The sequence below is a fragment of the Xylocopa sonorina genome, chromosome 2, assembly GCF_050948175.1.
Source record: "Xylocopa sonorina isolate GNS202 chromosome 2, iyXylSono1_principal, whole genome shotgun sequence".
Lineage (NCBI taxonomy): Eukaryota > Metazoa > Arthropoda > Insecta > Hymenoptera > Apidae > Xylocopa > Xylocopa sonorina.
In genome coordinates this window covers 15,556,878-15,579,582 of record NC_135194.1, presented here as the reverse complement: position 1 = coordinate 15,579,582, position 22,705 = coordinate 15,556,878, and the positions used below count along the sequence as shown (strand labels likewise).

Sequence of the window (22,705 nt, the reverse complement as noted above, 5' to 3'; positions counted from 1 at the left end):
ACGAGAGAGACAAAGGGTGCGATGAAGGCGAGGAGAGAGCGAGAGGGAGAGACAGAGAAAGGGGGCGAGGACGAGTAGTCTCGGCGAGACTTAATTAAACAGCGGGCAAAGCCAGGTTAGTTCACAAAGTGACCGCGGCACCTACCCCCTTGTAGCCACCAGCATCGACTCTTCGCCGATATAGTAGAGAGAGAGAGAGAGAGAGAGAGAGCTACCTTCTAGGGGTTACGCTAGCCAACGTATCGGCTTCCAGCGACGAACGACCACCGGCGTTGGAACGACGCCGACCCCGATGCCGCTTTGCGCCTCCGGTTCACCGATCGAACCTGGTTTTATCAACGCGTCGTCCCCCGACCGCCCCCAAGATTTTCGATCCCTTTTAATCCACCCATCGTATCCCAGGCACCGTATACCTTGGCACATCGCCTTGGTGGTCGTTCTAGCGAGTCGCCAGCGTCGCGTCGCCTAACCTGTGTCTCTCGAAGACAAAGCGACGATCGAGGGAAAATAATTGGCGGGAAAAATCGAACCCGTGTCAACGGACGACCACGGACAGCGGTAGCGGAAGGGCAGCGGAAAGGGGCCGTTCGGTGGCGACACCTTTGTCACCGGGAAAGAAGCGTTTATTTTCGCGGGTGGCGACGCCGGGTTGACAGAGTCGCGTCGTCATTCGACGTTCTTTTTATCTCAAAGCCGTATCCCTTTTGCGCCTCTTCTCTATTCCTCAATTTCCAATGAGTCGGAATACGACATGAAACGGTGAACTGGCACAAAGGGGGCGAGCCGGTCGAACCCTTTGCCCGATCTGCTGCTCCCTCCTCGCTGATCGAGGTGGAGCCGCCTCCGGCCACCGTCGCCCCTCGGACCTTTCCTCTCGCCCCTTTCGAAACCGTTCGATTCTTCGTCACACCGCATTAGACTCGCTTCTGCTCCCGTCATTAATCGAAACGAATACTCGCAGTCGACGGATCTGCGCCGCGTCCTCCGCTTCCTCCTCCACGTTCGCGCGGAGACACGACGGCGAAACAATAAATCTTGACTCCGGTGCGATGAGTCATCGGCGGTTCAAGTTCGTGTAACCATACGTGGGCCGCGATGCCAGTTTCAGGAAGCAGGAATCTGGATCGCGTTTTTGCCCCGCGTTTTTTTCCCCCCGCCGGTGTTTAGATTAGACGGAGGATCGTTGTACACGAGAGCTCTAAACCGGTAGCGTGACGTAAACCCTTATTCGACACATGTCGCAGGTTTATACGACTTCGATCGTAAACCGTTGAGTGGCACGGTCGATTCGACGAGCGAGTGGCCGCGCGTGTATTTTTTTTTTCTTTTTTCCGCGAAGCTAGAAACCACCCCTACGGATCGTGGCGGCAAGTCTTCCGATGTTTGTCCACTGCGGTGACTTTGTTTCCGGCCGCGGGGCTCAGTGGATCAGAATGGTCGCGCAAAGGATTCGTAGAGGGCGTGTGTACGGGGTGGTAATCGGCGGGTTTCCACGCAGCGGCGTCGTCTAGAGGAGCAGAAGGACGTCGACTGCGTGGACGGTCGGACGGCGAGAAGGGAGGACGTTACGTTGTTGCGCGCATCCCCCTGTCGATCGGTTGCCTCGAGAGCAGTTACAATGCCGGGGAGGGTTCCGGTTATCCGGTAGGCGCGTGTGCGCGTGTGTGTAAACGTTCACTTCAAAGCAAATCAGCTATCGTTACGCACGGGAGCACCGACGTCATCGATGTCCATACCCGTTGCCGCTGTTGTTGTTGTTGTTGTTGTCGTCGTCGTCGTCGTCGTCGTCGTGGCTAGGCATCGTCCTCGTCGTCGTTCTCCTGGCGTGGTTGTTTCCGAGCTCTTTTGAGAATTAGCTCTTCGAACGAGCTTCGAAGATGACACACGGCCGGCGGTTCCTTTGCGTCGCGACAGATACTTGGATGGATATGTTAGTCACGGACTATTGATCCGTAGATGGATCAAATACGTGTAATTATAGGACGCCACGGGCGCCGTCGGCGGGAGCATTGCGTCAGGAATCTTTGAGGGGATCGTCAACCGTGAACGCGCAGCAAATTTAACGATTATCATTCCTCTTTCTCTGTCCGAACCTTTAATCGTCGCCTCTAACTTTCAGTCGAGGCTCAACCTTTCACCTATGCAACACGCGTTGGACCGGGTTACGAACGGGTTTTAAGGTCCCGTCGTTGATCGACGATTACTCGAGGAACACTCGCGGAAAACGATTTCCCAAAGAGCTGTCGGATAGCTGCGAGAACTCCGGGGATAGCGTGACGGTGGTCGAAATGGGGTTGAAACGCGGCGAGGTCCCTCGGGTCCCAATTACACCGACACCCGATCCCAGCATTACGCGCCTGCTAATTCAAAGGGGCGAGGAGCCTCGCGTATATAAATCTCGGCTGGTTGATTGTACAGTTTCAATTCCGTTCGTCGTCAACGTGGATCGCGTCGAATCCGCCTCGCGAACGTTACCTGCGGATGTCTCTTTTTTGTCAGACGTCCAGTTTCTTTTTTTTTTTTTCTTAGGGTGGAGGGGTTGACGCGAAAGGGGGTGGCGTTTCTCTCGCGCTTCTCTCGGGCGACAAAAGGCTCCGGCTAATCACGAGGAGGCCGCAAGTTGCCGTGAACGAACGGCAAAGGCAGCTGTCGGTTCCCAAGGCGGCGGCGGAGGTTTACGCGCGCGACGCGCCCTTTTTGCCTCGCAGAGAACGCGATCTGTCGGTCGACGCGAGACGCCGTCCAGAATTTCCGGCCGCGGATCCAATCCAGAGCCAACCTCTTCCGCGTTCTATTTGTTATCCTAGCGGCGGTCGACCAATCCGCGTCCGCCGATTCCCTCGACGAGCGGCGCGTTGCGTCGCGTCACAGGTCGAAAAACCGCGAGCACGATTAACGACTCTCGAAATACGGATCACGTAAATTCTGGAGACAACGTGGGAAACGTCGTCCGGGAAAGAGACCGCTTTCCTCGTGCACACGCGGCTTGGACAAGCAAACATGGTGCTTTTTACCACAACGTTCTCTAAACAAAGTTGCGCACGAAAGGGAACTGTCGAAGGAGGAAGAGAGGGAGAGTCTCTTTGGACGTGCTCGTAGATGCTGGGACGTACAGAAGGCGTACTTGAACGGCGGGACCCGTAAAAAGGTCGTCTCATTGTTCGTCGCGAGCAACGCGTGTCCCATTACAAATCCCTCGGCTAGCGACGTCGAAGAACGAGGAGGCACCGACTCCTTGCAACCCCTGCTAAGATAATACCGCCTACCGTTCCGCGGGGGGTCCGAGATTTCGACCTTTACCGAAATGCCACGCGGGGCTTTAAACGGGCTAATAACACCGCGGCCCCAGATTCCCCCCTTGCTGCGCAAATTGCCTTTTCCAGACCCCCAGAACACCGTGCCGTTGCGCGTCGTAAAATTGATAAAGACATCGTGTCATCCATCCGGCTTCGCCTACGCGCGAGCTCGCGAACCGTGAACCTACTCGTAAGCGAACCGCGTACATCGGGATGATTAGACTCTAGAGAGAGAGAGAGAGGGAGAGAAAGAGAGAGAGAGAGAGAGTAACCGTTGGGGTTGGCATCGAGAAGAAAGCAGCTCGCGTTGCTTCCCATTTGCGCGGGCAGTCATTAGCCGAACGAGAAAGACGATGGCCTCGGCCGGTTGCGTCAATATCCTCGGATGATCGATCATCCGGTCGGAACCGCAGGAGGTCTCGCGCAAATTAAGTATCGCCTTACGTTACGGCCGCCGCCTTTAAGAATCCTCGAAAACAGGCGATAGGCGAGCGAGCATCGCGAGCGATCCGCCGGTCGCCGTGGCATCGTCGATCATCGCGGTCGAACGGATGGAACGGACCGCGATGGCGATGGGGTTGGGGTTGAAGGCGGTGCGACGGAGCAAAGGTGAAAGCAAAAGTTTCCCGCGGAAAGATAAAGGTTTCTATGGCCCCTCCGCTCGGGGGTGGACTATTTCCTATATTTGCGATATCATAGAAGTCGCTTGACATTATGGGTGGGCGACGCGGGGATCGGCCAAGGGATGGATGGGCTATTCCGTGAGACCGGCTGTCATATTCATGTATTGACACTGAGCTGGTTGACTAATGGACTGGTGTTGTCACAGGCTCGTGTTACCGCGAGGGCCCGGCCCCTGCGCAACTCGTTTTTCCTGCGAATCGACCGAAACGCGTCCACGGCGACGTCGTCACGGACCACCGTGTATACGGAGGCACGTACGAGAAGAAACGAAAGGGACGAAATAAAATATTAGCTCGATCGAGCCGTTCGCGCGCGCCGCTGCCTCCTCCCTTTGCCCCCGTCGACCAGCGACTTTTTTTGGTACCGCAAGCGCAATATACCGATCGGTCGCGCGCCCGCGCCCACGCCACCCTCAAGCACACGGATATCCCTGTCGGTCTTCCCGACTTTTACATATTTATCGAGCCTCGTATTGTGCTCGCGTCAGCCGAGACGCTGACATCTTTTGCCGGGAAAATCCGTGATATTGAATTCACCTGCCACTCCTACCGCCGCCCTCCGTCCTGCAACCCTGCACCCTTTCCTTCGTCGACCACCACGGAATCGATCAACAGCCACGTAATTCCGTGTACGCACGCATTCGAACCAAGGAACGAAAGAAACCTTGGTCCCTGGGTTACCATTCGAGAGCAACAAGAACCAGCCGGATGATTCATCGCTACTCGATCTCTCAGCCGAGATCTCGATCGGGAGACACAATGGAGAAATCGCTTCTGATGCTCGACTTTTCTCTTCTCCTTTTTTCGTTGGTTCCAAAACGAACCAGAAGAGAAAAAGAAGCGAAGGAGTGCGAAAAGCAGCCACGGACAAAGGGGTGTGGGTGTCGGGGCAGGATCGAGTAGGTGGCCAAAGAGGAGCAGAGGCTGCGAGCGCGAGACGACTATTCTATTACCGACTGACATTCGATACAAAGTTGGTCGAGCGATCGCTGGCTCTGCCCGTGGTCCTTCCACCCTTCGTTCCATTAAAGTCGCGGGACGAAGGCTGGCCCGAAGTAGGAGGGCCCCTTCGTGGCTGGAATAATAGGATACACCGCGACGCGTCGCGGCGCGGGGACCCACGGGGCGACTTTATAGCGGCGCGTCTCCTCGCGGTCGGTTGATTTATCGCGGAGTTAAATGGCTCGATGCGGGAACGCCCCGCGCGGATGATGCCACTTCGCGGGTACGTTCGCGCGGTCGAGGAGCTCGTTTACGCGTCTGCTAGTTTCGTCGTAAAGAGTGTCCGTTCCGAGGGAACGGGCATCCGTGCCATTTCATCGTAGCCAGTAAACCGCCGTCTAGTTATCGTACGGAGGAAGCGACGAAGTATTGGGTACTCACCTCGGACCTTCTGCTCGTCCTGGAGCTGTCTCTCGAGGCTGTCCTTAACTTCCCTCTCACGGAGCACGTCCATTTTCAGCTCGGCTGAAATTGAAGAAAAATTTCTGCTTTTACAAAACGATATTTTCCAATATCCGATAAACTTTAAAGCTAGTCTCCCTCGGCTCCGCGGACCCGAGAAGGGAAGGTGGGGTGGTTTCGGGTCGAGTTATCCTTCGACGACCTTCTTCGCCGTTCCTTTTCCCAAAAGGTGACGCGGAGGATATTGCACGGTCTAGTGGGTTCGTGATTAAATCCAACGGACGACGGCTGGACCAGAGCTCGCGTAGTTACCCCTAATAGAATTACATCGAGACGCACGAGGAGCTCGACCGCGTTTCTCCTCCTAGCTTGTCTCCAAGACGCTCGCCCTCGTCCTCTATCCTCGCCCCGTCGCCCCTGGGACTCGCCGCGCTAAATTAGCCATTTCGAATCTCAGCCAGAGGATGGTGGTATCGTCTTCGCGTGGAAATTCGCATCGTTCCTGACCTCGTTCGTCTCCCATCCTCGAACCACCGACACCACCGAAAACAGCGAGGAGCGAAAAGTAGCGTACCGACTTTTTAACTCGCTTTCCTCCGAGCTACCGTAGTCGAGCGCAGGCTAATTCGGTTTAACGGAAGAAAAGAAACCGAGGGACGGAAGATTGATCCACCCTCTTTCTGGCTGTCTGCCTCTCGAATTACATTGGCGGCCAATGAGCCGCGCTGCTCGTAACGCGTCCTCGCGGCTCGTCGACCGATAAGCCGCTCGTTAGATCGTTGCCAATTTGCGGACATTTCGCAGGATACGGTAACGAGCCGTTCGCGCGACGCGACCCACGTACAAGAAGTCACTCCGTTACGCTCCACCGTTTCGCGAAGCGTACCTCCCTGGCCTGGCTGCTCGAAGCGAATTTAATATCTGCCGCTCGTTTCCCCTCTTCGATCATCCTGTAACGAATCGCGACGGTGGATCCGTGCTGGATACGTGCGGCTGGCGCAGATGTTTGTTCGAACTACAATTACCGACGAGGGCGGTTTCTCGGCTTGGAAAAGTTGAAATCGCGCGATCCTCGCCGCGTCGTGGTAGGAGGAGCAGGAGGAGGAGGAGGAGGAGGAACGGGGCGACGATCCGCGCGGAGAATCGAGCCGGTAGATTAGGCAGGGCCGCGCGCGTCTCAGCAGTATGCCGGCAATTTGAGAGCGTTTGCGAGGTCCATTAACGGCGGTAACTCTTCACGACCGGCCGCCACGAAGATTCAATTTGAATGCTAACCAGAATAGGAAGTTCGCGCCGGAGCGAGAGCCGGCCGTCTACGTGTACGCGTTACGCGGCCCACCCACCACCCCTCGCTACCCTGTTATTGCCAATTTCGGCGCGTTTCTGCAGCCCACTTTGCGATCGTTTAGATTATCATCTCTCCCGGTTTCTCTTTCTCTCGTCTCTCGACGTTAGGGTTCCGCGTCTCTACCTTTCCCCCTCCCTATGGTAGGTACCTAACGTTTCCGGGGATAATTGAACTTTATTAGAGATCGTCGTCGACGCGACCGTCAGCCCCCTCGTCCCGGCTGGTCCACGAGCTCGATTCGAATCGACCGGGTTTAACGATTTTACCCCGCCCGTTGTCTTTCCCGCCTCGTATCTTCCGCCGCAACCCCCGTTTTAAATACGGCCCCTCTACGCGAGCCACGTATATACGTATATATATATATATATATATATATATATATATATATATATATATATATATATATACGTACAGACTTTCAAGGGAACCGCGAGGAAAGTTGGAACTGGCGAAAATCGATTCTAGAGGGTACGAGGAGCCAACAGCGCGACCAGGGGGGTGCGAGCTTATTGAAATTCGACCGCGAGCTGCTGGTGGCCATTAAAATTTCAAGGATTAATGTTGGCCACGGTGAACGACTGGCTCGTAACGGAAAACTCGCCCCTTCGCGGAGCGAGGGTCTCTCTCGCGTACTTCTTAGCCGTACTTCCCGCGTCAATTAGACGCTCCCTAATCGCGAGTCCGCTCCATAAACCGTGAATTACGCGAGTTATTATTCGAATCGAGTCCCCTGGTTCGACACTGTTAAAACCGACGGGATCGTTGTCGGTCGAGAGATTCGTGTGCGCGATTCGAGGAGCGTTCTCGCGGGCAGCTGTCGCGTCGCGAGGCTCGTTAACGCCTGGACGGATCGCGGGGCGGAAGCGAGCGCGGGTACCTCGGGCGCTGAATCGAGCCTAGACGGTGGATCATCGACGATGGATAATAATATTCACGGTGGCCGTGGCGTTCCTCGCCCGGCAACAATAACGGTGCAACGGAACGTGCACGCCGGTGTTACCGGAGCGATTCATGGTTATTGATTAGTATATGGTCGCCGGGAAAGACGCGGGGGTGGGTGGGGTGGCGGATGCCGGGTGACGGTGGTAGCGTTCACATCCCCGGAGGGCTTGTACGACGACGTGCACGCGTGGTATAGCTCCTGCGCGACGCTAAGATATTCGCAGGGCCCGAGGCCACCCTCAGAAACAACAATGTCAACTTACCCGCGCGCCGTGCCCCGCAATCGTTTGAATAGTATAATGTAGCTTTCGTGTTACGCCGCCCCCGAGAGCCGCCGCTTCGCGACGCGCGTCCATCGATACCGCGTACGCCGCCCCCGAGCTTAAGTCGACGCCTCGCGTTTCCTTTTTCTCGTTTCCACCCTCTTTCTCTGCACCGTCGAGGAGAGAAGAGTCGACGACGGATCCACGCGGTACCGCGAAATCCGATCCAGACGAATTCGAATCTCGATCGTGAACCTCGATTAATTCGAGCAGTCGACGTTATTCGCTGACGCGTGGGTCTGCTGGACCCTCGAAACGGCGATATTATTGTTCCCACCCTTGAATATTATAAACGCCATAGTCGCAAGTTTGTCCTCCCCCGCGGCTATGTCTCTGAGCGCGTCGCGCATCAATTGTCTGACGTCCACGCGACCGGAAACGCGGCCATCTCGGAGACTGTGGATCGTGAGACGATCGCGAGACGCGAACACGGTGTCGTTTAATTTTATACGAACGGAGGATAATGGAGGAGGGCGTGCAAGCTCCAGCAAGGTCCGTCGAAGCGAGAGGAAGGCGAGGAGACTGGGCAATAGTTGTCCCGCGCGGATTACGATCCTTGGCTAGGGGCTACAAGGGTTTCTCCTTCCTCCTGCAGGATTTAAGACGGACTTAGGCCTTGTTCCGGTCGCTGACCACTTTGCCTCCCATTAACCATTAACGGATCTAACGAAAATAGGATTAGATCGCGGCTAGTCGGGCTCGCGGTGCGCACGCTGAAACTACTCGCCGTTCGCGCGGTCCCTGGCGTCGGGTTTCTTAAAACCCGCGGATTATCCGTGCAACTTCGCCCACGACGCTTTCATCCGGTGGTCCACGGAATTTTTCTGGATCCCGCGAACGATTTCGAACCGATCGTGCGCGACGCGGGGTCGAGTTAAACCGCGTAACGTGTAATTACGCGCGCGGATAGGTATATACGGTACGCGACGCGGTACGTGGCGCCGCTGAGTACAATTTACGGTATCGACCGCGAAAATACAATACACACTCGTCTACCGGTCGCGATAAATTTGTTAGGCGCGCGCGTCCTTCCGCTGCGCCCGTCGAATGGAAGGTGTCCACCCTCTCGTATCGGTATAGTTACGGTATGAAACCTTTTCAAACATCGTTTAGAATGCATAACGACCACGAGCGGAGCGCGCGAGTCCGTGTTCCTGTTATCGATCCGAGGCGAGACCGCTAACCTTCCTTGTTTCCTTAACTAATCCTTTACGCGCGGACACTAATCGAGTCAACTTTGGTCTCGAGCCGGGTGGAACATCGATTCCACTCCTTCCCGGGTGATTTCGCGTCGCGTCGCCTCCGATAGCCAGTGCGAAGTACAATTGAGAACGCCGGTGGAGAGTCGGGAAAGGGGGAGGGCGCGGTAAACGCGGCCGATCGTAGGTGAATAGTTTCGATATCTCTGTCGGCAGTCGAGAGTCTCGCGGGTCTTCGGTGGCCGTGTTCGTCGTACGAACTCACCCGGAGATACGGCGGAGAGCGTTTTCGCGTTTCGAGATAATCCTTCCTTCCTTCGGGAACGGGCCCTCTGGGATATCTTGCCGAGTTATTGCACGGCCGCCGCTTAGAAACCGCCGCTGGTACGATATCGCCGCGCGCGGTCCCTTCGACTGGTACCAGCGACCGCGAAACGATCTTCATTTTTCTCTCTCCTCGAGAATTATCATCGAGAGCCGGTGGGGTTCTTCGAGGAATCTCCGTCGATCGAAATTCTGCGCGGTCGAAATCCTCGCGGGTCACGACCGCGAATCGATCTCGCGCAGTCGTTGAACCTGCGAGCGAGACCTGAATACGCGATCCCACGGGCAGGACCCCGCCCCTTCTCCGCCACGAGACGTACGCGTCGTACGATCTTTATCGTTATTACGAGTGTCTGTCCGACTGTGCACACCGTGCGTGCACGTTAGACCTCCCGTGCACAGCGCGAGACATTAATGCTCGCCGATCGTAAAACGCTCGCCAACGAGAATCCCGCGCAAGGCGTTTATCGAGTAACCCCCGACGACCCTTCGTCGACTTCTTAACGATCGATCCTTCTTCGTCGTCTTTCCTCTCGCTCTATCTCTCTCGCTGTTTTGTCGACTCGCGAGACGGTTCGTCGACTGCCGACACTGTACGCGCGCGACAATTTATGCGAGGACAAAGCGTATCGCGTGCACCGGAAACGTAGCGAGTTGTAAAAATCGGGTCCCAGCTGTCCCTCTTCCACCTCCTGTGCTCTCCACTCCTACCCTTCCTGGTGTCACTCGCGACAACGGTAATTAAGAATCGTTTTAATGAATGCAACCTCTCGCGATATCTTCATCTTCTCGCGCGTCCACCAGCCTCTCGTTAGCGCGCCGCGCTAATAACCGCCTGGTGCAACGCCGCGCGAGCCGATCGCGATGCATCGGTACGTGCCTCTTCCGTCTCGAGTCCGTTGTCCACGGTATCGGGAAAGTTCGTGGCAGCGACGGAACCGTTTTCTTCTTTATTTACCCGCGAGGAGGCTACCACGCGGTGCTAATCGGCCGATTGCGTCACGCGAGAGCGGAAAATTAGCCAGACTCGAGAGGACGGAGTCGCGAAGCGGTATAATGCGCCCGATTATATGCATTAAGCCGCGAGGGGCGTGCTTTAAGGGCCAATTATCGCGGTGCTTTTACGCTCAGAACGGCGAGAAGAGAGGCTCTCTCCGCCGTGGCGCGATGACACTTTCGAAACGTGTATTCTTTCTCGCGTTCCTTCTTCTTTTTCTCATTTTTTTTCTCCTTCGCCATAGTCGTCGTCGTCGTCGTCGTCGTCGTCTTCGTCGTCGCGATGGATCCGGTCGCAGGTCCGCGCGGCGGCTCGCGCGGGAGGAACGGGACGAGGTTTCCGCGAGGCCGCGTGCCGTCGCCCGATTCCACGTCGCCGGTTCGGATACTCGGTACAAAATATTCGTTCCTCGCGGCAGTAAACGGCGTCGTTAACGACGCGACTTCTCCCTCCTTCGTTCGCGTGGCCGTTACCGCTGCCTCTTTTATTGCCGGTAAATTACACGGTTTATTCGACCCGCGCGACGACCCAACTGAAAGCAAACTGTATAATTGAACGGTAGTTAAAACTGCGGTAGGTCAAGTTTCCTCCCTCCGTCTCCTTTGTGCCAGCTCTCGTTTCGCGCGATCGAATTCGTCTTTCGTCGCTCGAAGAGCTCCGCCGCGGGGGTGATCGAGGGGACGCGCGAAGAAATTGCACGAATCTGGAGGAAAGAGATAGGAAAAGGGCGAAGAAACGAAGGGTGGAAGGGAGAAGGACGCGAGGGGAAGGACCTCGCGGAGAACACTTAAAACAGCGGCGACGATAAAATTCGCGACGCAACAAAGTGTCGGACAGTGCCTGGCGCGAGATAGGAGAGGAAAGAATGTCGCGGGTTCTCCGCCCGTGGGTTTCGAGAGGCTCGTAAATTTTCGCTTTATAATCGCGGCGGATGCGCGGCCCGTAGTGTTCCAGCCGGGAAATCGGCCGGGGATCGTTAGCCGGCGTTGTCCGTCTCGTCGCTTAATTCAGACGCGACAACGATCGGTGACGATCGAGCGGCAGGATCGATGTCTCCGGATCGTTAAATCCAAGATTTAGGTGACGCGCTCGGCCCCCACGGTTTATCGCCGCGTCCTCCGCGTCCGCTCCTCCCTCTGGCACCGACCTAGAGGATATACCCTTTCCAGGAAACGCAGCCGCCCCCGGATGTCGCTCGCGAATTTCCCGTCTCTCGCTCGCGAGGAGAACCGACCTGATCGAGATTAAATCGAAATATCAATTCAGACCGTCGAAGGATGGACCCTGGGTGGGTAGGCTTGGCTCTCTCTTTCTCGAGTTCGAGCCAACCTCGTGACTTCTTTTATTGTTAAATAAATAATCGACCAGTTGTTGCCGCGTTAGGCATAATTTATTAGCCTCCCCGACACTAGCAGGCACGGGCCCCCTCTCTTAAATTCTTCTACTCCGTCCTTTCCTCGATCCCAATTCCCTTCTCTTTCTCTCTCTCTCTCTCTCCCTCTAGCTCTCGTAACCGAGGAGGGCAGAAACTCGTGGAAAGAAACGCGTTCGCGATGCGCGCGCCCGTAGCCAGGTTTATCCCGTGGCCCCCTTTCAGGGCCCGGTGGCTTATGCTAAAACCGTGGGGCCCCGGTGGTTTCTCTAATTGACAATCGGCCGGGGCCAGCCAGGAGGACTGCGCAGGGTTCGAGGTGGGAACCGACAACGACCGCGCCGCCGCGACATCGTATTGTCTCGCGTTTTTATTCCTACTTTTCTGGCTGGCCTCGCCACGCAGAAAGGGTGGAGCACCGTGCTTGGTGGTTTCTGGGCATACCATGGGATCGTTTGCGCTTTCCACGGATCCGCGCGAGAACGGCCGGGGACCTGGTCGCAGGATCGCTGGTCTGGTGCGTGTACTGGTGTGCGCGCGCGCGCGCTCGCGTGGTCTCGCTCGCGGCACGAATTAACGAGTAACAACGGGGCCACCCTGACCCGGGCGCCAACGTGTCCCATTAAAGGCGCCCTTTTTCTCCCAGCCGGCCGTGGCTCGCCGCTGTTGTTGCTCGTTATGAAAATTCCTCGAGTTCGATACCAGGACGGGGCGACTCGCTCCTCTTTCTACCCGAGTCGAAGGGAACGACACTCGTTTCTCGATAAAATATTTCCAATGAAAATCGCACGGCTCTCTCTCTCTCGAACGTACGATGTCCACCATTGGTGGTAACGTGGAACGAAATTGCAGGAGAGATCGGGGAACGCGGCGGACTGGACGCAAACAATATTCCAGCCTTAGCTTTCGCCGCAAACTTTCGAGACGGCAGACCAGTTGCTTCGGCTCGGCCGTACGCGGCCTGATTGATTTACGCTTAACCCTGCCAGGGAACGACCCTCCGCCCCCCTGTTGGTCGCGCGCGCGGGCAGCGCTATCTCTCTATCGGTCGTTGCGGAGCGGCCATTATCGCGCAAACTATGTACGCACACGTGTATCGATGGCACGCTCTTTTTTCTTTCTTTTTCTTCCTTTCTCTCTTCCCTCTTGTTCCCAGCCGTCCGACGCCCAAGTTTAACCGGCCGTCCATTTGCCTGGCGGACCGTCTCGTATCGGCAGGCACTTTTCTGCACCCAAATATCGACGATAGTAGCCGTCGACGGATAATTCTCTGGCGAAACTTCTGGCAAATCGATGCCAGACGATCGCGTTCCGTGGTTTTCGTTTGGTTCGCGGGTAAAAAGTTTCTGGGTACTCCCATTGTCTTGGAGCGTCCTCACGAAAGGATCGTAGAGGGTGCAGACGAATCTGGTTGGGGTGACGAAACGGTGAATGTCCGGAATCGGGAACGATTGTCTCTTTACGAGCGATTCGGCTTATTCCAGGATCAACGTTCGACGGATGTTTGCTTTAATTAGCTCGTTCGCGTGGTCTCCCGGATTTAATTAAGAATGGAACAGCTTTATTGCCTCGGGAACGTTCTCCCCCCGTTGGCTGTTGCTCGCGCGGGCCAAGACACCACAGCCAAGGGACGAGACGTCGGCGGTGGCGGACGGAGGTTTTGTTTTCAGTGGCCGAAGAAGTCAGTCCCTCGACGAATCGATCTGTACGGGGCTCTACGACGTGGATCGAGAATGTTCTCCGCGCGTTTCCGCCCCCCTCGCCAACGACGGCGCTTCTCACGGTTCCCGCTATTAGCCCGGCGTAATTTATTACTTTCCACCTTAATAAGCATAATAATCGCCGCGGCCGGTTGTTCGCGCGCTCGCAGCCCGCGACCTCCGACCCGTGAACGATCTTTAAGGTAGCCTGCGAGGCGGTTGCGGACGTTTAATGATGCCCAGGGACCGCGAATGGGACCGACCGACCGATCGAACGAAGAAAGGGAGCGACTGGAAACGAGAGCTACCACCATCACCACCACCTGGTACCATTTTCTCGTTCTCCGTGTTCGATCGATTCGACGTCGATTTTTAAGACCGTGCGCAAGAAAAGAAACGCGAGAGGTGCCTGCCTCGCGTATCCGAGAGGCGTATCTCGGTAGCAAAGGCTGGCAGGTATCGCATCCTGGTCCACGGCGCGGGACTCGATGCACAGAGGGAGAAAGGGTGAGAGAGAGAGAGAGAGAGTGGTTGCGCTGTCGCGCGGCGTGGCTCGCGGTAATAGGATTTCACGTAAGCAGCCTCCCAGGCAGCGGCCAAAAATCGAAGGAGCTTACTCGACGGAGATGCGCCGCCGGCCGGTGCAGCCGGCGAGAGAGCGTGCTGCTTCGAACGAGACGGCCCCGTGCGGTAAAAAGAAGGCGAAGGGACCCGGCGATGGTGGAGAGTGGTGCGCGAGGGAGAAGAGGACACAAAGGAGCGGGCTCGGAGAGAGGGAGAGAGGGAGAGAGAGAGAGAGAGAAGGGCAGCGAGAAAGAAAGACGTCCAGCCCGTACAATTTTAATTAACCCGGTACCGGGTAGCCGATCGCGATCGAATCGGGTGCACGATCTACAAGGAATCTACATAAGATCCTCCACTCGCGGCTACAACTCAATCCCCTCTTTCTATTCCGCTCTCTCGGCGGGCCTTAAGCGACCGGGGCCTCCTCCCTCTCTTTCCTTTATTTCTCCGCGTGCACGAGGAAGAGGCGCGCACAATCTTTGCGCTCCCGCCGTGGCTACCCCTCGTCCCTTATCTCGTTCAGCATCGAAGATAGCGAGCGCTCCGCCAGCATCCGGCGAGCTCATATTGTTCTTCACCGCGCGGCGTGTAACTTACCGAGCGAACCAGACGGAGAACGAGCCTCCCCCCTGCCCCTCGTTCGATCTTTTATATTATTTTTTCCCTCCTTAATCGACCCGGCGCTCGTGCGTTCGCCGCGCGTACTCAACCCTCTCGACCCGGTTCGGACGTGTACGCGACCAGTTCGATGCTTCCGATACCACTTGCGAACGATATTTTCCACCCTCCCCCCCCCCCCTTTTCGCTCTCCTTTTAGCTCGTCGAGCACGCGTTCGTTTTCGAGAAATCGTCCGTTAGTCGTTCTCCAAAGCGGCGCGTACGTCGAGTCCGGTTCTCCAAAGGGGAGAGCGCGCGAGCACCGCGAGGACTCGGCCCGTGTTCGCGCGTCCGCGCGTATTAGGACCCGCGGATGGACCGACCGTACGCGGAGAGGAGCTCGGTAACACGATAGCGGCCGTATGTAAAACCATCTGGTGTAAAACGAGCTGCCGGCTCGCTCGAGTATTAAATCGGCCCTCTGGCAACCATTCCACCCCCTGGAACTCGGATGGAAACCCGGTTAAACTCGGTACCGCGCGCGGATCACGGGGCTCTCTCGACTCGGCACGTCCTCCCGCGTTAAACTCTCCGGAGTCGATCGCGCGGTCGACCGGTCGCGGAACAAAGGACGTGGCTCTCCTCGCGAAGATCGCCGCCGCGAGATACGCTCTCGGCCACCGTCCTCCGTAAGAATGCCGATTTTCTCCTTCGCGCGGACGGAAAAACGCGTTTCGGTGCGCGCCGCGCAGCCGCGTCGTTAAACTCTCGAGGCACGACCGCGAGGACGACGCTCTTTGTATCGAGCCGGTTAACGGGCAATTAAACGAGAGACGAGACTCTGCGTTTCGCGCGGTGTTCTCGTTCCGGGAGACGCTCACCCGGTGGAGGCGCGCCGGAGCTTCACGAAAATTGGAGCAAGAAAGGACATCGAAGACCTGTTCCGTTCGCGTCGGTAGATAGACGGGTAGATCGCGTATCTCTCGAGCGTAAATGGGAAACCTGTTCCGCGCGATACATTCTAGTCTTGCTCGACGATTACGCGTCGTTAATTATAATTAGCGACGTCGAAACGAATCGTTGACGGGCGCGCGTAGTCGCGCGATCACGTCGCCTGGAGAGGCGAGGATCGATCTCGAGCAAACGTCCGACGATTTTCATCGAATCGCGAAGGCGTACCGCGAGCGAGCGAGCGACTTAAACGGCGTTTAATCTCGGTCTGGCCCGGCGGGATCTCTCCTCTTCTCCTCCGGGCGTACATTTTTCTTTTTGCTTTTTTCCCTTCTTTTCTCCTTCTTTTTCCTTCGTCCAACCTCTCCTTTTCCCTCGGCTCGTTTCCAACTCTTGAAACGCTCCGAACCGGACGTATTTAATAATAACACGAGCCGATCTATCACTCGCTTAATGAGAGCCGTGGCCGGTGTAGACGCCGCCACGGTTCGCGGGGCCTTATTAATCGCGTTACCAGCGTTCGGTCGTTGCTACTTAAGACACGCGTCGCTTATCTGCGACGGTTACAACAACGATATTTCAGAGAGTTCATTTTTCTTGGCGCGTTGCGCGTCCCGCGCACCCGTGGCAAATGGGTTTTTGTTTCACAGTCGGAATAACTCGAACCGATTAGCATTTTTTAATTGAATTAAAATCGGACGTTAATATATGGCGCGTAGAGTCACACGTTATATTTCTTCTGTCCGTCCAACGGACTGTTGGCCTGCAAGAATTATGCGATCGCGAATCGTCGAAAGCAGGTATCCAGATGGTAAATCGGGGTTAACAAGTTCCGTGAGAAATGATGTAACGCGTGGGTAGAACGCCGCGAAAATCGTAGGCACGGAACGCGTTTTGGGAGGAGAAAAAGGATTCGGCTTGGCACTGACCTTTCTCGTAGTTGATCTGCCTCTCCTGCTGCCTCGCGTTGTCAGCCGCGACCTTGAGCAGACCCTGGATATTCCTGAGCAGGGTCTCCGTACTCGAGACCGAGGGATCCTGGCCACCCTGGGAAACGGCGACCGCCGCGGACGCGATCTGAGAATAGTTGAGGGCCTGGGGACTCTCCGAGCCTGGCGCTGGCAGCGGCAGGTTCTCCGGCACGTCCGACAGATCTGAAAAAAAATCGTACGTGAAGAGTACAAAGGCGGCAGCACGCGAGCATTCTTCTTACGTCGGGCGTCCCGTTTCGGACTTTTTGCTCGTTGCAGGCGAACGCGCGCGTCGTTAATAAATTTCGCCGAACGATCCTGGAACAACGTTCGAGGGAGGTCCCTCTCGGTGGAGACTTACAACGCGTGCGTGTTCCAGAGTCGTAATCCCGCGACGACTACTTGTTACCCTTCGCCACGTCTCTGATTTAACGTCACCTGGGACGAATTAAATTCGCGAATTAAAACGGCACTCGTTCCGAGCGATTAGTCTCTCGCGTGCGGCCGCGTCCCGGCGATTTATCCCCGGCTATATCCGTGGCGCGACCAGGGACCCCGATTTCGGAGGGAAAACGATTCCCGGAACTCGTTCCGAGAGAGCGAAGCGACGCTAAAAGCCGGGAGTAGCCTCGTTATTCTCTCTCTATCGACGATTAGCCTGGAAGCATGGTTTTCGTCGTCGTCCTCGTCGCGGTCGTCGTCGTCATCATCCTGGTCCTCGTCCTCGTCCTCGTCCTCATCGTCGTCGTCGTCGTTGTTGTCGTCGTTGGACCTTGGGGGCAGAGCATCGAAGAGAACCAGGGCCCCGGGATCGCCGGAATAAAGAATGCCTTATGGTTATTGCCAAAGAGGTCCGCGCAGCGAGAGAGAGAGAGAGAGAGAGAGAGCGAGAGAGAGTGGCGAGACAAGACGTCTGCGTGGGTTCTACGGAGCTTAAGTGACCGGTCCGCGCGCCCCTACGGCCCACACCGTGGGCTTTAGCCCCGGACCCTGCTTTATGGCCAATGATACGTGCTTTATTGTATCGTCTTTTAATTATCAGCGCGCACCTACAACGCCGTGGCATTCGGTTACTTATTGCCATTGGCCGATTTAATGCTCGCGCGGCTGCCTTCGGTGCCCCGATCCGCCGGCACCTTTCGATAGCGAAACCATCCACCACCGGGCTCGCCACTTTCCTCTCCCGGTTCCCCTTTTATAACCCCCTCGCGCGCCACTCCTCCCCGCCGCGATTCCGTTCCCTCCTCCTCGACGAGCGTCGTAGTCGTCGTCGTCGTCGTCGTCGTGCGTGTACTTCGTCGGAACCCATTACAATTATCTTCGTCGGAGGGCAAGGGCCAAGGCGAGGTGCCTAGCGCCTCGCGACGCGGTTCTCCAGGAAGTCGGCCGCGGTGGGACCGGCGACGAATCGCGGGTGGATCGGTTTCGGGGAACGAGGCCGAGATAGCGGCGCGTCTCATTAAATCAGAACTGCATTCCACGGGCGTGTACACTCCCACGGGCGTTCGATGGGGTTCTACTTCGATCACCGGCGAGGCACCGTAGGTAGGATGTACCCGATGCATACGACACGCTGCGAGACACGGATTTCTTCCCCCTCCGGTACACGACCACCGCAAATTTATACGTCTAACTCGTGTCTTTCCCGAAATTTAGGTGCCCACTAATTTCGCCTGGCCACCGCGTCCACCCCGCCTCCCTAATCCGTCCCGCGATGCTTTCTCCGTCTCTCGATTCCTTTTCTTTTCTTTTATTCTTCTCTCTCCTCCCTTTTTTTTTCTCACCCATGAACGACCAGTCCCTCGCAGCCTCCTCTAATTGGAATATCCAATTAACGCGTGGCGCGCGGACAATCGGCGAATCGATTAGAAATCACCGCGATTATGACGCTTCGCCGGACCGGAGGAAGCTGGGACAGCCGAGATAGCACCACGGTGGAGACCACGGGGCCGAGATTTTTATCTGGCCCCATCTTTCATTATTAAAACGAAACTAAATATCGAAGATGCGAGTCTAACGACCAAACAGACCCCACCGCCAGTGGTGCTTCTTCCAGCGCGAAACCAGCCGTTTCACGCGAACGACTCGTTACCACGTTTTCGACGCCACGTCCAATCGAGTCCAACGAGGAGGAATCTTCGAATTCTGAATTCGAGCGAAGAGGATGCGAAGCGATATCCTTCCTGCCCGCTCGTGTACGTTACTCGTCGCGAAGCGTGCGCGTGTATACGATCAGGCGGATGAAGAACAAAAAGAAAGGAGCTCGGGAAAATCGAGAAAAAGTTTCGCGTAACGCTTCTCTCGATCCAGAGCGTCGCTCGATGTCAATCGAACACGCGTGCCCTCCCCCCGAGGCTCTCCACGGAACGAGAGGATGGAAGGAGCGTCGCGCGAAATTGGACGCGTGTAGCGCGTAAAATCGTCGAACGCCTCCCGGTGAAAATTTCACCGCGCGCGCAAGCTGACAAGTTTTGACAACCGCTGAGGCGAGCGCCTCGGCTCGAAGACGAATCCCAGGGAACGTCGTTCCGCGGCGGGCCCCGGGATGATCGATGAGAGGGTCTGACCTACCACTCGTCCCGGGGAACTCATCTTTAAACGCGGTCTGTCCGCTCGATTCGATATAATTATTTTACGTATGCGCACGGGCAACATCGTTTCGACTTTCGGCACACGTCAAATCCGCCGTCACGGTCTACCTGCCGTTTAATTGATCGACCGATCGTCCCTGCGGACGTATCGATCGACGCCTAGGCGAGATCGGGTACCTCAGTTCGGTACTCACCCTCGTCCTTCTCGTTGTCGTCGTCCAGGTCCTCGGACAGATTGTCGTCCTCCTCCTCGTCGTCCTGCGAACGGTGCGACGCCTCTGCCTCGCTTCCGGAGTGCTCGCCCACGCTTCCGCTTCCCGCGGTTTTCGAGAGGTTCAGCACAGGACTGTGGCCGTTCGAGGAACCTGTCAACACGATCGTTCCATCGTTCATTCGATCCGTTTAACCGGCAACAGAGAAGTGGAGCGGCGCCCGATTCGACGACGATTCGACGATCGATCTTATTTCGAGCCGTCCCTAAGCGGGAGGAACGATGGGCAGCCGACCACTTTCCCTTCCGCGGTTCATCCGCGCCCCCTTCTATTCCACGTCGCGGCATTTTAATCCTGACGTGGACGGATACCGTTTGGCGAGCGCGTCGGTTCGATGGGACCGCGCTGGGCACCCGGTAGGCACGGTCGACGTCCTCTTCGAGTACCCTTGCGGGGCCCGCGGGGGCGAACGCGATCAGATTCGAACTGGAAACGAAGCTCGCCAGCAAGGATAAAAGGTTCGATCGGAACGGATTAAAATATTACGGGGAATCGGAGGAAAGCGGTCCCGGAGAGGAGCCGCGGCTGGTGCCCCGTAACCCGATATCGAACTTAATCTCTCCTCTGGGACCGCCTAAACGCTCTTGGGCTTGGTCCACCGACCGAGAAATAAAGAAATCGAGGAAAGGACCGGGTCCACCGACCGTTGGACACGCTCGGTTGAACCGTCCTTCCCTACTGCTGGCCTCGAGCGCCAGTCCCCGTCGTCCCTGTACGAACCCCCGGCAATCGTCCGTGAATACGTCGCCGGAAAGTTGCCTAGCGCGTTTTTACTTTGGCGAAAGTTCGTACGAAGACACGGCGATGATCCGCGACGGCCTCGAACCTCGAGGATCGCCGCGATTCGCCGGGAACAAGAAGAAGAAGAGGAGGAAGAAGAAGAAGAAGAAGAAGAAGAAGAAGATAAAGAAGAAGAAGGATGCGTCCGCCGCGTAAATAGTACCCGGATCGTAATACCGCTCGGCGTTATTCGCCGTATTATCGGCCGATTACTGTAATTACGGTAAACGAGCGTACGCGTATTTATCTTACCATTGTGCGAGCTGAGATCCCTTGGTTTTTGGTCCAGCGCGAGTGCCCTCTCGGCGTCTCCTCTCTCCTCGCGGAGCCTGGAACCAGCAAAGCAGATAGGGAAAACCTTTAGTATCGATTGGTGGCGGGCGCGGAGGTGGACGAGTCCGCGCTGGGCATTAATTAAATAATTATTCTAGTCCCGTCCCGAGCGAGCCGCGTGGGAAGATAAGTGCCGGTCTCTCTGTCGGCCACGCTGTGCCATCCGATTATCGTCGTTAATCGATTCGCGGCTTTTTATCCCCCGCAGTTGTCGCGGCACCTCCGCGAACAGTCGTACAACGCGTCGTCTGACCCTTTCTTCCGGAATCGTTCGCGAATTTCAGAAACGAGTCGCGCGACAGAGTTTCCAGAGTTTCGCAGAAATTAACCGAGTCGATTCGCAGCCGATTTTCTTGGAGAACCAGTTCGAAACGGTCGCGCCACCGTTGGCGAACGCGGGGACGCTGGACCCTGCGACCATCGTTCCTTTATCCTCGTCCTCTCTCGCTCTCTCTCTGTCTCTCGCCTGGTTTCCTCGAATGTTCTCAGCTTTACGAGGGCCGGGCTCGTTAAGCTACACCAGCCGGCCTTTATGCCCCTGCACCGCGAAACTTTTAATCTTGCCCCTATATTGTTCGGCCCTCGTGGCTACGGCCGCGCGGTAGCTCGGCTGGGAATCGTTAAGACTCGCGGCCGGATGCCTGGGATGACGTTAACCGGCCGTTGTCGCGGTACCCAATGTCTCGCGTAACAATGTACACACGTGGTAGACCGCTGGCGACAACACGGACTTAGCTTCGACGCGAAAGAGCCGTGCGATCGAGGAAATTGCGACGACGATGCCCCACCAGCGAACTCTTAACGATTCTTTCCTCGCGTCGCGGAATTATTCTCCCGGGCGCGGTACTTTTTTCCGGTCGGTTGCGGGCCGGGGGCGCCTCTTCGCACCTCGAATCGAACCGCGGACCATTAAGTAAGAAGTTAATATCATTAAACATAATATTGGGCGCATCTGGGAGCCGCAGAGCACTTACCCGGCCCCGACGGCCGACCCCACCGCAGAAACCGCCCTACCCTACGGCTGGCAGCGAGCGCGAGCCCGCGAGACCTCGACCAACCCCCGCGACCACCCCTCCGAGCCCATCTCGACCCCTCGAACCTTAATTTTTTAATGAGAAAATGCTTTCAAAGAGCCGGAGAGAAATACCGAGCGTCTACGAGTGATAAGTTACCGTCGCGTTAAGCGGAACGACGGAGAACCGGCGAGGATCTTCATCCCCCGACGAGAGGAGGTTCTTCTCTTTCCCACCCCTTTGCGATTACACGGCAGCTGGCATTACGAATTTCCAATTGATAAGAATATCGTGGAAATTGATTCGAAAGTTCGAGACGATATCAGGCGCGATCTAAGGTGGACAGGAATAATGCCTGGCACGAATAATAGCCGCGCGCGTTCGCTTTCGATATCGTAATGACTTAATTTCGAGGATAATTAAATTTTAATTGGTAATACGAGTCGATTAAGACGGCCGATGGGTATCTCGGTCCGCCTCCTTTCCCGGGCAGGCCCTCTTTCTCGTCGGTCCAGCGAATTCGTGCCGTGGAAAGGGTCGGGAGGAAAGAACGGGTATAAGAAACCGTCGAAATCGGGGAGGAAAAGGGGCGAGGGCGAGAGAGGGAGACGCGGAGAAAGGGGTTCGAAGCCGATTCGCTTGCAACGTCGCGTCGTAACCGGCAACAACCCGGCGGGGTTATTAAATTTGTAATTAGTCGAATATTACGCGGCGCGTCCCAGACTCTTCGCGGTGGGTACGCCAGCCGTTCGCGTGCGCGTTTACGCGGCTACGCCGCGCGCGTTTACCTGTCCGCGCGTGAACGCACGCCTAAATGGATGGCGCAACCGAGCAGAGCTCGCTGCCTCCTTTGCGTCTGCCTTTAATACATCACGGATTTCATTTGGCTTGCCTACGAGCTAGTCGCGAATAATTAGCGAACGCCGCGCGCCCTTCAACCCCCTTCCGTTCGCCGACGATCTTCTTTGTTGCCTCGCGCGGTGAGGGTCGATGTTTTCGCTCCGTGGTCTTAAGTCGAGTCGGAATGCGAATCGGTAATGAAGCC

The 22,705-nt window shown here is 56.4% G+C and overlaps 1 protein-coding gene across 2 annotated transcripts in view; it reads right to left on the bottom strand.

Moving 5' to 3' along the window:
• Dac (dachshund family transcription factor) overlaps nucleotides 1-22,705 on the bottom strand; it is a 129,688-nt gene that overhangs the window by 25,893 nt on the left and 81,090 nt on the right. For both annotated transcript variants that reach the window (XM_076909836.1, XM_076909837.1), the window contains exons 5-8: nucleotides 20,567-20,643; nucleotides 19,457-19,627; nucleotides 16,630-16,854; nucleotides 5,363-5,446 (exon numbers count right to left, since the gene is read on the bottom strand). In XM_076909836.1, coding sequence (XP_076765951.1) covers nucleotides 5,363-5,446; nucleotides 16,630-16,854; nucleotides 19,457-19,627; nucleotides 20,567-20,643 — 557 coding nt within the window. The remainder of the gene's footprint in view (nucleotides 1-5,362; nucleotides 5,447-16,629; nucleotides 16,855-19,456; nucleotides 19,628-20,566; nucleotides 20,644-22,705) is intronic.